Source organism: Aspergillus chevalieri, chromosome 5, assembly GCF_016861735.1.
Source record: "Aspergillus chevalieri M1 DNA, chromosome 5, nearly complete sequence".
Classification (NCBI taxonomy): Eukaryota; Fungi; Ascomycota; class Eurotiomycetes; order Eurotiales; family Aspergillaceae; genus Aspergillus; species Aspergillus chevalieri.
In genome coordinates, this window is record NC_057366.1 from 3,608,464 (window position 1) to 3,626,885 (window position 18,422).

Below are 18,422 nucleotides of genomic sequence, written 5' to 3' on the forward strand. Positions count from 1 at the left end.
AAGAAAACAATCTGAGGAAACTGCACTGATGGCTTGGACAATTCCCCGATCACTTGGTTCATACGGGATCCGTATGCTAAGAGGGGCCCAGCCTTGCCCTCAACAAGCCCTAGCCAGGAAATATGGTCGCATTTTGCCATGATTTGTGACTGGTAATTTATTCTTAGATAATACTCTATAAACTGAATGTCATTCCGAATGACTACTTTGTTCATACTTATAGCATCAAGGAGCCACCTTTTTCTCTTCAGTCCACAGTTTTACGACGGCCATAAAAGCAGATAGAAAATCCACGACTATTGTCGACATAACTCTAATGTAGCAAGCATTGGACATTTAATTGTATTATAATGATGGTGGGCTTACAGTATGTGTGTGTATGTGTATTCATTTACCCCGACCCCTCGCCGAAGCGATATGCAGGCTACCACAACTATATGTCCTTGTACAGTACCTCTTGGCGAGGGGTCAGAGTAACTGAATACACACACATACATACGTACATACGTACATACAGTATGTCTTGGTTTTCTCAGGCTGATGAGTGGTTCAATTATGAACTTCGTGGCTGTGTTACCAACAATATACAAGCGAGACGTGCATAGGATTTCGAAATCAGCCTCGAGAGGCCATGACTAACTGCAGCTTTGGGAAATGAGTCGACGGCTCTAATCCTTGCTTTCCAAAAGTACATGTATGTCATTGGGCATTTACAGCTTCGGGCATTAATGGGGCTGGGTTGGGACATATGTCAAATGATATCAAATAGTCTTTGTGAGGCTTTAAAAGTCAACTATCCATGTTTCATTGGTATTAACAATTTATATATTTACATCGCTGTTTATCTTTGTTTAATAATATCAGAGGTGGAAAAGACGAAAACGAGCAAAAGAAGATGGTCGACACCAATGCTGAGCCGGATCTGGAAAAATGTTCTCCTTCCATTATATATTCAGCCAGAAGGGAAAAAATCGATGAGGAAAGGCCTCATGCTTTTGCATGCGAAAATAGAGAAAATATTGATGGGGAACTGCCTTCTGTTTCTTGGAGAAATGTAAAACTCAAAGCAAATGGCCACGCAAAGGTTGATCGCCCAGGCACACATTGAATGCCCAGCTACTTACTTGATAACAACAGCCAGATAGTATCAATAAAGCAAGGCAATGCTGTTTCCTTTGCCTCCAAAGTCAGAATGAAACCCGCGAATTGCTGACGAGATAAAAACATTGGATGGCATGGCGCAGGATAGTTGTATCTACAACACAAAGTACGTCAGCACTGCTGTCTTGGTCATATTGGTCTAACCCTTGTCTGACAGGGACCTCATCGTACTACAACGTGGCAAGCCTTACAGAAGAAACGAAAGAATGAGAGGTATTCAGATGATAATGGAATGGCAGAAAGACCGTATATATTTATATGGTCCAATGGCTCTTGCCTGGTCAGCTCTGGGTATGGCTATAATCTCGATTTGTATAGTAGCTTGGGGCGAACAGTCAAAAGATTGGGGCAACGCAATGGCGTTTGGGCAACTCCTAGCTGCATTTCTGGCCATTATTATCACTTCCGCTAGAGATTGATTGGTTTGCTCGCAACAGTAGTATTAGTGCGAAATAGATACTCATGACAGATTGCTAAGAGCGAATCATGACGAATTGAGAATGAAGATAGATTGACAGAATTCTTTGGCTGACAAGGAGTATGTCGTCCTGGAGTTCTGGGATCAAAGGTCTATGTACAGTTTGATTCAGACATAATAGCAAATATTGGACATTTCAATTGAATAATATTGATGGGGAGGTTACAGGAGAAGCTCCATTTGGTTATTTAGGGAAGAGCTGCTGAGTATCGAGTGACAGAGTAAAGGAGCTTTATGGAAAATATACAAACCCCATATTCATCCTGAGCTTTATCTGGCCCGTTCAAACTAATGAACGATGTTGAGTACTCTCGTTTTCTCATCATTGTCACTCTTAGACTAAGACGGAAATATCTGCCAGAGAAAGATTATTGCAAGGGTCACTTATTTCCAGAAATCCACAAATTTTTCATTTGCTGTCTTGCTCTGAAGAACATCTAATTTCTAAAACCTCCCATCTTTCCGATCACTGTATTCCAATAGCCTTTCCAGTTCCGTGATCCGTTCTTCTCTTTTCTGGAGTATGCCCTAATATTCCGTTTTCATGTTGGCCTAAGTCCAGGATGAGGTCAGTGACCTGACGCGATCGGTCTGGCAACTCAAGGTCACTATCTTCCTCAAGCAGCATTGTGTCGACCAGACTGTCAACAAGCTGAAATTTCCTTTGGGTACGGTCGAGCTCAGCGGCCATTTGTCATTGACCCAGGTGTACCGAGATTCAAAGTTAGTGCTTTGGGAGAAGCCGTGCATAAGCGTGACAAACTCTATGGGAGAGATCATTCCAGACAAGAACTATAATTGACCAGAATACGTCAAAAATGAAGTACACACGCGTTTAAGCAATGTATTTAGTCTCGATATGGTTACGGCATCGGGGGATGTGGCGTTTTTTTCGAAAAACAGTGTATAACCACTGCATCCCGTCTGTGCGCCGGTTCTTTTTTCTTTTGCTCACGGCGGTTGGTTTCTACGGCGGACTGAAAGCGAGTTATGGCCAAAACGTGTAAAATTCCGTATTGATGTATTACTACGGGAAAGGCTGAATTCCACACGCTCTTATCCAGATGCTTAGTAATATAGCCGCAACTGAAAATTTTCGATTAAAAGAGCTATGTGCGGTACTTTGTAGAATCCTCCCTTCTTCGTAAGGACTACACAGTTCCAACAGGATCTAGGCCCATATGCTTCCGCAGTCGCCGGACCAGCTGCATGTCTCTAGCCTGTATGGTGACACGCCTGGCATGGATGGCACATAGGTTTGTCACTAGCACACATGGTTAGTTGACTGCAAAATTGATTGCTAATATAAGTAGATGACTTACTCTCAAATTCATTTACAAGGAACGCCTCACTTATTTCTTGCAGTGCGTCCAGGGCGCTGGACTGAAAGCGATAGTCTTTTTCAAACATCATCTCACTGGTGATCTCTTGCACGACACGTCGAAAGGGGGTCTTGGGGAGCAAAAGTTCATGGCCTTTCTGGTAACGACGGATTTCACGCAGAGCAATAGCTTTTGGTTACTTAGCATGAAAATGATTTCACAATAAACTTTACAGTTCACTTACTGCCAGGCTTGAACTTTCTGGTACCCTTCTTCTTGGCTGGGGTCTTTCTGGCTGCTTTTGCACCCAAACGTTTGCGGGAAGCTCTTCCTCCAGTTGATTTGCGAGCAGTTGCAGTGGCACGAGCCATTTTTTTTTTTTTTTGTGAAGAATAGAGGTGTTTGAATTGATGGATACTGTTACAGACCTTGTCGTATCAGCCTCACGTGATGATACCAGGTTAGGAGGGAATCATTGGATAACAGTTATTAGTGGATATGCAGGAGAGAACAGGGATCAGACTGATATTTGACGGCCATGTCACGTGATCGGCATATCAGTGATATGTTTCCGCATAGCGATGATATGAAACAACATAGCAGGGCTACGAAATACCATATCAGTGATATGAAGCGACAGATCACTGATATGATCGGAAAGGATATATAAGGACGCTCACTCATGTACTTAGTTTAGTCCTTCGCGATCAATACAAGTCATTCAGCATTGGTTACCTTCTAGTTTCTGACTCGTCCGCACTTAACCAACAACCCAGTATACGTACTCGGTTGGCCTTGTTTCTCTATTCGTTACCTTTACTGTTTCTACTTGTTGAATATCTTACGGAGCCTGGAGGGGGCGACATACCCATCAACGCATACGACATACCGGACCGGACCCGGAGGGGCATTGAGCATACGATCACTTGGGAGGCACTTAGGGTAAGTGTCCAGTCTCGAAATACAACTAACTAGAACCCTAGGTACGATACGAGAGAAGCCAGGTTGTGACACATTGATCGCCAGTCAGTACGAGTCAGGTTTCGAGACTATATTGACTTAAAACACGAACTGCAACCATGTCCAACAACAGTAACAGCAACACCACTCCCAGATCCTCTCGCGGATCTGAAGGACGAACGCCGACTTATGAAGAGCTCTTTGGAATGGTTAGCCAGCTGCAGGAAAGCATCACTACTTTGGAAGAACGACAGTCAGCCAAAGCTATCAAAGTTCGACCGCCGGAACCCTTTGATGGTACCCGATACAAGTTGCGACCCTTTATCACTCAGTTGGACTTGTATGTCCGCATGAACCGGAGCAAGCTCATCTTTGAATCCGACAAAGTCCTACTTGCAGCAACTTATTTGACTGGACCAGCATTTGATTGGTTTGAACCTACCTTGCGCGACTTCCAGGAGAAAGATGAACAATACCATAATGACAATACCACTGAGGTTTTCAGCAGCTTCACTGAATTCAAGAAACGACTCCAGGGAACATTTGGAGATATTGACGCCACACGGAACGCTGAACGGAAGCTATGGCGACTCAAACAGACAGGATCAGTAGCCAAGTTGGTATCTGATTTCCAGCAGATCATCACCCATCTGAACTGGGATAAAACGATGTACATTGCGAAATTCGAGGAAATGTTGAAACCGGAGATCCAGGAGAAACTGGTCTGGATGGAACGACCAAAAACATTGAACGAACTCTTTGAACGAGCCGTCAAGATTGACAACACCCTGTATGACCTTAGAGTCAGACAGAAGGAGTCAAGATATGGAAACACCTTCAGAGGAAACCCACAAACGAGCCACTATCGATCGAACGATAAACGACCAGCTCAACCACGAAGCCAAGGGTATGAAGATCCCTATGGACCACGACCAATGGAGCTGGATGCCACACAGCATAGGCCCTTCATATCCGACAAGGAAAGAGAACGAAGAAGGAAAGAGAAACTTTGCTTCACATGTGGAAAGCCGGGCCACATGACGAAGGCATGCAGGCAACGACAGAACGTTAGGCCTCAGCAACAACGAAACGATAATAAGCAACTGCACGCTACCCAGGAGAGAGGAGCGTATGACACCACAGAAATTGTGAACCCTGAACTCAGAGCAACGAATGATTCTGGATGGCACATGCAAGAGGCTTTGGATGAGCATGGAGGACCATGGAGATCCAGAACTATGATTGTACCCAACCTGAGCCCATTGAGGAGGTTGATGGAAGAACAGACAACCCTCACGACAGAGGAAATTGATGAGATCATGAGTTCAAGCGAAGAAGAATATTGGCCCAATGAACGGATGGTGGGATCCGACAGCGGAAGCGACAAAGCCCATATAAGGACGGATGGGTCCGAAAAAGCCATCAACGAGCCAGTTCAGGAGAAATCACTCAGCGAACTGCCCAACCAAGATTGGCCAGTTAATGATTTCCTTGACGAAGAGTACGGTACTCAGTGGAATGGCCACGATCCCAACGTGGAGGAACTCCATGAGATACCAGAGACACCTCAGAACGCAACTCCCGAAAATGAAGAACATGAAGAACAGAATCTGGCAGAAGATAATGAGGGATACACAAAGTCCAGTGTGTATAGCCCTATCTCAAAGCAACAGCTATGGTCCAAGCGATATATGGAACAACGAAAAGCCGACGAAGAAACAAATACCGACGTTGCCGCGTACTTCATTGATGATATAGTTATTTCACTCCAGGAGAACCCCAAGAGGCTCTCTAAAGGATTGAAGGAACTATTCAATGAATTGAACACGTATTGCCCACATCAGAACCTGAAATGTTGGGAACGAACGAACGAAACTTGGGATGAACACCTACGGAAATGCGACCAGCACCCATACACGTGCCACTACTGTGGACAGAACAATGGAGAACTATGGGGATACTTACAAGACATCACGACCAAACGACTACGAGGCCCCATCCACAGCTCATGCAAGTATGATTGGTGTGACTGCGTGCACTATCGAGAGCACCCAAAGCACAACCAATTACCTTGGATTGTGTGTTATAGCCATGCATGTGGAAAACACTATGATCGGAAGAAAATGGCGCATTATTTCCCAGAACGACCTAGGAAATATGACGACAGTTGTCCTTGTTGGGATTGGAACTGTGCATGCAGAGGATATCTACTGCATCCAGAGCATTCAAGTATGCACTGGACTGCTTGTTATGAAGACGACTGCATAGTTCACTTTGAACCCAAGGATTACTACCCAAGTCCACGACGTCTATGGCAACCAAGATGGCAAGCGAGCCTATCAGCGACACAGCGAGGATACCACTTGAAGTTTATGACACCAGTTCTCAATCAACTAGCCAGAGTGATGGTTGACTCAGGAGCTACTGGAAATTACATGGATCCAAGATTCCAGCGACAATTGGGGATCTTAGGAATTGAGAAGGCGCAGCCAGAGCCTATCTCAGGACTGAATGGTGAGAATTTGGGAAGCCACCTGACGGTCGAATCGGGATTTGTCCCTATGGCTGTAGCGGAACATGAAGAAAGGATCAATTTCGACGTGACACCGCTGGGACAATACGATATAGTGTTGGGGATTCCATGGCTCAGGAATCACAACCCGGAAATTAACTGGAAAACTGGACAAATGAACTTTGTGAATTGTGATTGCCCAAGAATGAAAGGACCGAGTCAACGGGAGGCCGGGACCTCACCACGATCTACAGGCAGGAGACCTGGTAGATACGTGAAGCAACCGAGAGGTGGGTTGAATAACAGAGAAATGAATGACACAGCGACGAACATTGTTTTAGCAGCCACCAGGGCCTCAGAACGACATTGGCTGATGAATTTACCCGGATGGGCACCGGACACGACCCAGAAGTATTGCGAATACTTGAGGGACGAGGATACATCCAAGAGATCAGCATCGGTTGAGGAGTATCGCTCAGAAAGAGTTGATAGCAACCAAGAAGCGTCAGACTCAGAGCTAAGCTCATGGGAATGGATCTACCATAAGGAGCTAGCTGCGACGACTCAGGAACCACAGATTCCACAGGAGTATATCGAGTTTCAGCACTTGTTCCAACAGCCTGAACAACCTGAACTACCGGACCATGGACCACACGATCATCGAATGCCCCTTATGGAAGGGAAGGAACCAACATGCAAGAAAATATACTCGATGTCAGAAAAAGAGTCAAAGGCATTACGAGAATACATCAACGAACAACTGGAGAAAGGAACAATCCGACCATCAACATCACCAGCAGGACATGGAGTCCTATTCGTTCCAAAAAAGGATGGAAGCTTACGATTATGTGTGGATTATCGACCACTCAATGCCATCACTGTTAAGGACCGACATCCATTACCACGAATTGATGAAATGCAAGATCGAATCAGAGGAGCGAAATGGTTCACAAAACTTGATGTGACAGACGCATACAACCGACTATGAATCGCAAAAGGAGAAGAATGGAAGACAGCCTTTCAAACAAAATACGGGCATTATGAATATTTGGTCATGCCATTTGGGCTTACCAACGCACCAGCATCATTTCAACGATTCATCAATGAGGTATTCGGAGAGTATCTCGATATCTTTGTGATAGCCTACCTTGACGATATTCTGATCTTTTCCAACACCTTTGAAGAACACATGCAGCATGTCAAGAAAGCACTGCAAAAACTTGAGGAAGCAAAGCTACGATTGAAGTTGAAGAAGTGCGAATTCCATGTTCAAGAAACCGAGTTCTTAGGACACTGGATCACTACAGAGGGAATTCAGATGGATAAGAACAAAGTTCAAGCAATCTTGGATTGGCCAGAACTGAAGAACACCAAGGAAGTTCAGCAGTTTACAGGACTTGTGAACTACTACCGACGATTCTTGAAGGACTACTCACAATTCATGACGCCACTGTTCAAATTGTTGAAAAAGGGACAAGAGTTTCAATGGGGACCAGAACAACAACAAGCATTTCAACAAGCCAAGGAAAGAATTGTATCTGCACCATCACTTGTGCAGTTCGACCCAGAAAAGGAAACCACGATTGAAACAGATGCATCAGACTACGCCATTGGTATGAGAATGACTCAACCAGGACCAGATGGAAAACCACGAGCCGTTGCATTCCACTCAAGGAAACTAGTTCAAGCAGAGTTGAACTATGACATCCATGACAAAGAATTGCTAGCTATAGTGGTAGCATTCAAGACTTGGAGAGTTTATTTGGAAGGAGCACAACACACTGTACTTGTGAAGACAGATCACAAGAACCTGACCTTCTTCACGACAACCAAAGAGTTGACCCGAAGACAGGCCAGATGGGCTGAAGTACTATCGCAATATGACTTCAAGATCATCCACTGCAAAGGAAATGAGAATGGACAGGCAGACGCACTCAGTCGACGACCAGACTATGAGATCAAAGACCGAACAATCAATCCAGCGATATTGAAAACCAACGAAGATGGAACCATCAGCTATAACCACCAGGTGTTAGCAGCAACAATGCATACTTCAAACGAACCTTTGGAAAAGAAAATTGTTGAAGAAACACAAAAAGACAAAATGATCCAGGATATGATTGAAAACTCAGCAGAAAATGACAAATTGACCACTGATGACAATGGATTAGTGTACTTGCACAATCTCATCTATGTGCCAAAAAGCATGAGAAATGAGATCATCAGCATGCACCATGACACTCCACTCCACGGACATTTGGGAACAGAGAAAACAGCTGAACAAATCATGAGAAACTACTACTTCCCAAACACACGAAAAGTTGTTCAAGAATATGTGAAGAACTGTGAAACTTGCATCCGCGACAAGGCAGCAAGACATCAACCCTACGGAAAAATGCAATCCCCAGATGCTCCAACACATCCATGGGAATGGGTTACCATCGACTTCATCACACAGTTACCGACATCACAAGGATATGACTCGATCACAGTCATCACAGACCGAATGACCAAATACATCCATTTGGTACCAGCCAAAGGAACCATGACCGCAGCAGATATGGCACAGATATTCCTGAAGCATGTCATTACCAACCACGGAATGCCTCAAAAGATCACATCAGACAGAGACAAGCTGTTCACCTCGAAATTCTGGACGACACTCACGAACTTGATGGGTATAGAACACCGCCTCACCACAGCCTACCACCCACAAGCAAATGGTCAAACTGAACGAACCAACCAAACAATTGAGCAATACCTACGGCACTACATCAACTATGAACAAGATGATTGGGTTAGATTCCTACCCATGGCACAGTTTGCATACAACAACGCAGAACACTCAACACTCAAAGTGACGCCATTTTACGCCAATTATGGATACCACCCAGTGCTATATGAAAAACCACGACCACAGGAGTCCACATCAGAAGCGGCAAATGAGACAGTTCAAAAGCTGAAGAACTTACACCACCAACTGTCAAGAGATATTGACTTCATGAACCTACGAGCGGCTATATATTACGACAAGCACCATGGAGAGGGACCTACCTTGAAGAGGGGGGAGAAAGTATTCCTGCTCCGCAGAAATATCAAAACGAAACGACCAAGTCAAAAGCTCGATCACCAGAAGATTGGACCTTTCACCATTGAAGAAAAAACAGGACCAGTGAATTACCGCTTGAAACTACCAAAATCAATGAAGCGCATACACCCAGTATTTCACATCTCGCTATTGGAACCAGCACCAAAAAACGCCACACCAACAGAAAACATCGAAATCGAAAGCGATGATGATGAATATGAAGTTGAACGAATTCTGGATTACCGACAAGTCAATGGACGACCATGTTACCTGATCAAATGGAAAGGGTACGATACCTCTGAGAACACATGGGAACCTATTGCGAACTTGACTGGTTGCCACCAGTTGGTGAAGGAATACCACCAGCAACAGCAGAGTCGAAGTTCTCCCAGAAGGAAGGGGAATTCATCATCTGAGCCAAACTAGGATCATCAGACGCTGGTGCTAGTTGAGTGTCATACTCAACATCCTCTCCTTGTTTCTGAAGTTTCCCTTGTTCTTCATGAGTTCTCTTTTCTTCTCTTTCTAGTTCTTCCAATTCTTCAATCGCTTGGAATTCATGAGAAATAAATTCATTCGCACGCTCCCTAAGCAAACGCTCTTGCTTTCGCAACCGAAGGAGTTTCGCCAGAAGAGCCTCTTCTTCATCTTTGATGGAATGCTGAGCACGAACAAGACGACGCCATTCAGCATCAGAATAGGAAGGTTTCATTTCAACACAACGCGAACGACCGCCTTCCTTAACACACTCGCTACAACGATCGGAATCATCGGATTTGACGCAGGTTTTACCCAGACGAGCACACCGAGTACAAGAAAAAACCATAGCAAAACCGTTATCGGAAATCTTGCGCAACAATTTGTTCTTTCGGGCAGAAGAGGATTTGGTTTTGGAAACCCTGGATGACATGTTGAAATCAGCAAAGGATAAGAAAAAGTTGGGCAGCCAGGTGCTTACCAGTAGGATGCTGCAGCTTTATGACTTTCGAGGACGAAAGCCTGAAAGAGGGGGAGGTAATGTTACAGACCTTGTCGTATCAGCCTCACGTGATGATACCAGGTTAGGAGGGAATCATTGGATAACAGTTATTAGTGGATATGCAGGAGAGAACAGGGATCAGACTGATATTTGACGGCCATGTCACGTGATCGGCATATCAGTGATATGTTTCCGCATAGCGATGATATGAAACAACATAGCAGGGCTACGAAATACCATATCAGTGATATGAAGCGACAGATCACTGATATGATCGGAAAGGATATATAAGGACGCTCACTCATGTACTTAGTTTAGTCCTTCGCGATCAATACAAGTCATTCAGCATTGGTTACCTTCTAGTTTCTGACTCGTCCGCACTTAACCAACAACCCAGTATACGTACTCGGTTGGCCTTGTTTCTCTATTCGTTACCTTTACTGTTTCTACTTGTTGAATATCTTACGGAGCCTGGAGGGGGCGACATACCCATCAACGCATACGACATACCGGACCGGACCCGGAGGGGCATTGAGCATACGATCACTTGGGAGGCACTTAGGGTAAGTGTCCAGTCTCGAAATACAACTAACTAGAACCCTAGGTACGATACGAGAGAAGCCAGGTTGTGACAGATACTTGATAGAATCTTGTTCAAGCAAATAATGAGAAGAGGAGAGAGTTGAGAAGGAAAGGAAGAAGAACAAAAAATAAAGAGGTGTTCTAAACAGAGGTTTGTATTCACTTTTGATTCACTTTCCATAATTATGGCATCTGACCCTTTTTTTGACTCATCAAATACTGATTCCTTAGCCCTTCCTTTTCTTTTCTCTTCTCCTCCTTCCATTCGCTTCTTCTAAGAAACATATCAACGTGATAAAACTTAGACTGTGAGGTTGACTGTGAGGTTGACTCTGAGATTTATACTGACTTATACAGATAATGACCAGAAAACCTGGAATCCCAGGCCCCAAACCTGGTGCGAATCCAGGCAAAAAGCGAAAGCAGGACAAAGACCTGTCTAAGAATCCCCACACTATGCGAGGCCGTGAACTACTGGCAAGCAAGAGTGACAGTGAAAAGGCTGTGATACGTCGGAAGAATAATGATAGGGCAGCCTTTGTCAGTGCCCGTCTGAAACTCCGGGCGAGTACTAGCTGGCAGGAAGCAACTATGGAAGAACAGGAAATATTAGAAAATTCACTGAAAGATCAAGTGATGAGGGAACGGTATGTTAATCTTGCAGTCAACCTAGCAATAAAACTAATTTTTGATACAGATATGAAAAGGGCCAGTCAGCCCAATTTTTCTTGGATCAGCTGGAAGGAGAGAGCATTGACAGTAGTGTCTGGGAGACTGTGGATTTTGAAAATGATACAGAATTGTGTTATCATGCACAGCTGGATGATATTGCTTCTCATGAGACCATTCCGACCACTGAGACTGCCAAGGAAGCTGAAGCGGCACAATCATCAGCTACAGGACAGCTGATAAAAACTCTGCATACCATCACTTGGGGTCACTTTCGACTCTCCCTTCTACGCAGTCTGGCCAGTCTTGACAAGAAATTGAAGATTCTTGGAAAGATGGAGTCATGCCATGACCCTCTCTACTATAATGGCATACCATTCTGTCTCAAGAGCATTCTCCCAGAGAAGGTCTTCTTGAAAGAGGAACGCGCTGCATGGTCAATAATGAGTAGTATCAGTTCCAATCCATGGGCAACTCTCCCTGGCCCAGCTGATTGGTGGGAGGGATACTCTTGCCAGTCATTGGCAAAGTTCTGGGGATTTGCATCTAAAGAAGAGGCAAAGGCACTCTATCGACTTGGAATCTACATTATACAAAACAAGGAGGCACCAGAAAATGCAGGAGGGCTTATCGATGAGGTAATGGGGCTACTAGAGCTTTTGCCTTGATTTGTTTTTCTGTCATCATTACCAAATAGTATTCAGATATTCCTGCTTTTATGTTTGCTAGGTTGGTTGCTAGAATTATCTTTATCATGATTGAAAGCTTTTCCTAGGGACTGAGGCACAGAAAGGCCGATATATATTAGATAAGATAATGGACGTGTACTCTACTATACTGAAGTAGGATTAGGGTTCAGGTTCCTTGAAGGAGACTAGCCTATCCGGCTAAATGAGAGCACATGACCCACAGGGATATCCAGGGCAGCTGGACAGAATCTTGGAATGACTAGCAATCAGTTTCTACACTGAATGTGACACTTTTTCCGGCGAACCTACCAATAATATACCAAGTTGCCTATTATGCTGTTACAGAACCCAACGTATCAGCCTCACGTGACGGTATGGGGTCAAGACAGAATCATTGGATATCAGTTCATGAGAGAATGGCGCAGGAAGGACTAGGATAGTCGCACGGAAAACCGGGATCGGGATGATAATCAGCGACCATATCACGTGACTGTATACCGTCCTGACTACTTGGAAAAGTATACCGCTGAGTATATGAAGTACGACGCACTGATTGGCTATACTCTGGATATACCTCTTGAAGGTAGAAGGATAGTATATGGAGGAAGATATATAAGGACGCTCATTCATGTACTTAGCTTAGTTCTTCGCGATCAATCTAGTTAATCAAGCATTGGTTACCTTCTAGTTTCTGACTCGTCCGCACTTAACCAACAACCCAGTATACGTACTCGGTTGGCCTTGTTTCTCTATTCGTTACCTTTACCGTTTCTACTTGTTGATTATCTTACGGAGCCTGGAGGGGGCGATATACCCATCAACACATACGACATACCAAACCGGACCCGGAGGGGCATTGAGCATACGATTACTTGGAAGACACTTAGGGTAAGTGTCCAGTCTCGAAATACAACTAACTAGAACCCTAGGTACGACACGAGAGAAGCCAGGTTGTGACATATGCCTCGCCCTGGAATTGCGCTTGATCATTGGAAACATCAAATAATTGAGCTATTTCACCAGCAATACTCACCTGATGATATCCAAGGTATTCTTCATGAAAAATATAATATGAAAACCAGTGCCCGTACAGTTCGCCGCCGCCTCAAGGAATGGGGCTGTACCCAACGGTTTCCAATACCTGATACACCACAACTACGCGCTCGAATTTCTGCTTTATTCTTTGAATACTGTGCCAGTGACAAGGAGATCATATATATCCTTGAGAAGGAGGGCTATCAGATATCCTCATATGGTCTAAGTGTACTCCGTGCTCGGTTAGGCCTTACACGTCGAGTCTCTCGCTTTAATCGTGAAGAAGCAGATGAAAGGCTCTTGAATATAGTTCAAAAGGAGCTTGACAAGGGTGCCATTGAGGGTTACGGACGAGGCTATCTCTACAGTCATTTCCGAAACCAGATGCACTGCATCTCAAGGTAAGAATAACTGCTAGGTTGAGTGTTAGATTGACCAATTTGAGTGCTAATACTATAACTAATAGGGATCGGCTCTTTGCAGCAGTAAAGCAACTAGATCCGGATGGAGTATACCGTCGGGCAAATGATCTCCAGCGTCATCGTGGGGAGTATATTGTACCTGGTCCAAATTGGTTATGGTCAATCGATGGTCACTGCAAACTAAATTTCTATGGCATTGAAATATATGCAGCTATTGATGCATATTCTCGATACATCACATGGATTTATATTGGCATTTCTGGCCGTACAGCTATCAGTATTCTGGTCCAATTCTTGACAACTCTCCAGAAGGAAGGTGTTCACCCACAGCGGATACGATCAGATCGAGGTACAGAAACACCATTGCTTGCAGCTGCTCAACATGCTTTTATGAAAAGACATGTTGCAGATATCTCTTTTAGAGACTGTTACTGGTATGGAACTAGTACTGCGAATCAAAGAATTGAGTCTTGGTGGGGGCAGTTAACAGGAGGGTTACTTTTCCGCTGGAGGGTGGGTTTGACTCTGATTGCTATATTGATTGCAAGGTTACTGACTTGATTCATAATTGTAGGACTATTTCCAGAGATTGCATAGTGAACATTTGTTTGAACCTGACAATCTGGCTGACAAGATTGCTCTTCTTGCAATATATATTCCTATTCTCCGACAAGAGGTCCAGGCCTTTGCCCGAATGTGGAATATGCACACTATCCGAAAGCAGCCTAATCGACCAAATGCAGTCCATGGAAAGCCCATTATGCTTTATTTCTATCCACAAGATCCTTGTATTCAGAACTATGGATTGAAGCCTGATCCTCAGTTACTACAAGAACTGACAGATCAAACTGCAAGCTATGGTATGATGGTACACAAACTACCTTATTGCTAAATATACTGACTAAAAGAGTAGATTTGAATGAATACCTCCCATCAGAGACAAAGAACTGGTGTAATGAGAAGCTCACAGCTTTTGGTCACCGGTATACCAGAGTTGATGCTAGTGAATACTTTCCTGATGGATCAAGAGTACATTGCCAGGTATATTTAAGGCTTCGTGAGGCTTTAAATACACATATTACATCTGGGCTAGAGCCACACCTTTCATTATGTACAAAGCCAACAGGTGCATGGGATTGGAACTCTGAAATACAACAGGACATGACCATGATTAGAAGAGAACCAGATGATATTGATAGTGTTGACATCACTGGGGATGGAAAAGACATAGCTGCAGATGATAATAACTTCATTGGGGATTTGGATAGTCAATTTTAAGGATTACAATTTCTGCAAAAGGCTAATTTTGTTGCAACCGTTGCCGAGTACGCCCAGCTGGAGCATCCAGATGAAGTTCCTCTGGCTCCTGTATCTCCAGTAGCTCCTGTTCCTCTGCATATACCCCATCTAGAGTGGTTTGGTCTTCAGCCTCAGTTGAATCATTAACATGTTCTGGCGATTCAGATTTCTTGCTGTTCCTGTTAAGAGCAACCCTAGGTTGTACATATCGTAGTGGTGTTGTTTGGCTTGATTGGGGGGATACTTGGGAATGGTTTCGCTTCCGTTGATATGTTTGTCTGGGTTTTTGAGGCATAGATTGCTCCTTCTAAGTAGTGTTAGCATGAAGATAGTATTAATACATAGAGACCTATACCTTAATCTTAGGACCCTTTTCTTCCTTAACCTTTTGACCCTTTTCTTTCTTAATCTTCATTGATGTATCCTGAGTATCCTCTACATCAGACAACTCCTCTTCACAGCCAAGAAAGAGAAAGATTTTGTTTGCAGAAAAGCATTCAGTCAAGATATGAGGAACTGGCAATTTGATTGCATCTGTTGGTATAATCTGCGGCTGTCCAATGCCCTTTTCAAATGTCTTTGCAATCATAATCTTGACTGGATTGTATTTTCTAAGAAGATCATCCCATCGTTGATAATTCCGTGCAAGGATAGGAATAAGATCATCTTCTGTCTCATAGGTATCGGCAGGTGTCAAATAGGCTCCGAAAGATGCTAATATAGTTAATGAGAATATATTAGCAATCAAACATCACAATCAATGTTGCAGCTTTCTTTAACTTACTCCTGCATTTCCACCGGTCGCCAAATCCCAAATCAAAGTCATATAGGAATCCAGTATAGATAATAACAGTAACACCAAATTTTTGAAGAGTAGGTTGCGCTGAATGGGTTCTTTGTGTTCGTGTTACTTGTGGACGGCTTGACAATATCTTAGAGCCAGCATGAGGTCGTATTTGTGTACTTTGTTGGGTTCGCTGAATTGACTGCTGCCGGGCAATCTCACTAGTTCGATCAAGCTGAGGAAAGGTTGATGATGTACTTTGATGTGCTGGAGGACTGCTTGATATTTCAATTGGAGTATTTCTCTTTCCAGAGGATTGGGTAGGTGTCTGTGGTAGAAAAATAATGTCCTGAGAAGTAGAAGTGTCAGGGTTTGTCATACCACAATATGGACATGAAATATCATCAGCACAATGAACAGCATGCTCAAAGTGCTCTTTCCGGCGACAGAATGGCGTCCATGGCTCTGACATATTGTGTATACATGTAGAGTGTGATTGTTAAGTTACCTGAGCCCTAAACTTATTGAGTGTGAGATTGAGTGTGAGATTATACTAGTGCCTTGGCATTATCTAACCGAGAAATCTGAAGTGGATAGGTCGGATGTATTGAAGCTTCAGGTGAAGATCGGGGAGTCAATAATCCGGACTGCATGGAAGCTATATATGAAGGAGAAATTCTATATCACAGAGAATGATATATTAACTATATACACCGTAATTGATAATCGAATGACTGCTTAGCCATCCAAATCCAAAGCATATGACTACAGTGTCTCCTTATGAAGAATCTACCCACCTCACTAATCAGACCTACTATTAATTCGACTCAATTGTCACCAGTCATCAAAATTAATCAATCGTTGAGTTAAATACACATTAACGAGTTAATTATCGCAGGTGAAGTGTCTTGGTAGGTTTGTCTAGGTGTGCAGAATCTTGGGAATTATACAACGATTATGAATTAATATGAATGTGTGGAATTTTGTATTTCCTGTGGCAATAAGTCATTTTCGAAAAAAAAAGGTTTTGGCCATAACTCGCTTTCAGTCCGCCGTAGTTTCGGACTCGATCAAGTTGCGATTGGATCTCGAGAAGGCGCCGCCAAGAACAATAATGGAAAGGAGCTCTCACCCCCAAAAGAAGAATTTGCCTAATCAGGAAGGGGCTCTTACTTCCTTATATGACAAGTGCCCCTGTTCTTTCCATCTATTTCTCTGTTCCTTTCTATCTCTTTGCTGGTAACCATATACTCTTATACTATTTATACCTCCTTCAATCCCTCTGTCTTCTTCTCGACACATCTGTCCCCAACTTTCGGGATCTTATGACTGTATTCAGGATGCTCGAGAATATTATAGCCTTCCCGGAAACGAACGCAGAATCCACCTACTATGTTTCACCATGGTAACAAAGCAAGAATGGCACAAGAAAGGCGCCGTGGTCGTGTACTGCGACAAAGAACGCGGAGTATATGGCCGTCTTGAGCGTGCAGTGGTGGTCTTCGGAAATCCCCTGTTCAACAAGCCTGGGCGGCCGTTCATCCCAGAGTTCCTGCCCTCGGCGTGAATAAATAGACGCATTCTGGATTCTGGATGAGGATGTCGTCCGGTATATCCCGCAAAGACTCAATAATAACAACTCTCAGCGTCTCTGTCAATAATGATGTCTTTCCTGGTTAGTCTTGGGTTCTCCACGAAGTTGTTCTTCATATTGCCGGCAACCACTGGGCCTGTAATGGAGCATAGAAAGTTGAAAATAGAAAATATGTCGCCATGTGAGAATGGGTCCTTTAGTCAGACGGCATTTTGCAGATGCTGACAACATAATGAGACCGTACACAACCGGAAAACAGAGACAGGAAGCAACCAGGAAGACTGCAATATAACCGTACAGCTAGTTTCATCTAACCGACGACGCAAGATCCGGTACTTTGCCTGTACCAGAACCAAGGAGAGGCAACGGACACGAAGCAACTGGCAGCATAGTGCAGCTGAGGTTAAACGCTTGCAGAAGTAGGGAAGGAAACGAGATAGTATCCAACAGGCCCATGGACCTTCGTGGCCATGGGAACAGCAGCACAAAAACAGCAGCACGGGACATACAACATGCGGAATAACATATCAGGAAGTACGTAGAAAGGCGATGATGTACATAGCGATTACCACTACGGCGGCTTACCCGGCCGCCCCACAGGACCTGCCGCCACTCGGCCTATAGGGCTGACAGATGCGTGTATGAATAATAATAATAATAATAATAATAAGAACCAAGGAGAGGTGTCAATCAACACCGACAAGACGATATAGACTGTAGGCGTGATCACTTGGCTTTTCGGGATCGTTGAAACTCATATATCACAGCATCAGATCAACGAAAGTCGTTTTATGGCACAGTACAAAGAAGGAGAGCGAATGATAGGAATATGCTGCTCAGGACATTCA

The 18,422-nt window shown here is 43.9% G+C and overlaps 4 protein-coding genes across 4 annotated transcripts; 2 read left to right on the plus strand and 2 right to left on the minus strand.

Moving 5' to 3' along the window:
* Positions 1 to 2,790: 2,790 nt before the first annotated feature.
* Positions 2,791 to 3,332, minus strand: HHT1_4 (histone H3.1; the record flags this gene model as incomplete). The annotated part of the gene is made up of 3 exons (XM_043281082.1): positions 2,791 to 2,903; positions 2,962 to 3,150; positions 3,206 to 3,332. The coding sequence occupies 3 exons, from the start codon at positions 3,330 to 3,332 to the stop codon at positions 2,791 to 2,793; spliced, it is 429 nt and encodes a 142-aa protein (XP_043138596.1).
* Positions 3,333 to 11,442: 8,110 nt separating this feature from the next.
* Positions 11,443 to 12,419, plus strand: ACHE_51273S (uncharacterized protein; the record flags this gene model as incomplete). Its single annotated transcript, XM_043281083.1, has 2 exons — positions 11,443 to 11,729; positions 11,780 to 12,419. 2 exons carry the CDS (start codon positions 11,443 to 11,445, stop codon positions 12,417 to 12,419), a joined length of 927 nt encoding a protein of 308 aa, XP_043138597.1.
* A 1,092-nt stretch (positions 12,420 to 13,511) lies between these two features.
* ACHE_51274S (integrase catalytic domain-containing protein) lies at positions 13,512 to 15,175 on the plus strand (the record flags this gene model as incomplete). The annotated part of the gene is made up of 5 exons (XM_043281084.1): positions 13,512 to 13,876; positions 13,942 to 14,410; positions 14,472 to 14,757; positions 14,811 to 14,880; positions 15,073 to 15,175. The coding sequence occupies 5 exons, from the start codon at positions 13,512 to 13,514 to the stop codon at positions 15,173 to 15,175; spliced, it is 1,293 nt and encodes a 430-aa protein (XP_043138598.1).
* A 22-nt stretch (positions 15,176 to 15,197) lies between these two features.
* ACHE_51275A (uncharacterized protein) lies at positions 15,198 to 16,452 on the minus strand (the record flags this gene model as incomplete). The annotated part of the gene is made up of 3 exons (XM_043281085.1): positions 15,198 to 15,503; positions 15,552 to 15,910; positions 15,981 to 16,452. 3 exons carry the CDS (start codon positions 16,450 to 16,452, stop codon positions 15,198 to 15,200), a joined length of 1,137 nt encoding a protein of 378 aa, XP_043138599.1.
* Between the last annotated feature and the right edge of the window lie 1,970 nt (positions 16,453 to 18,422).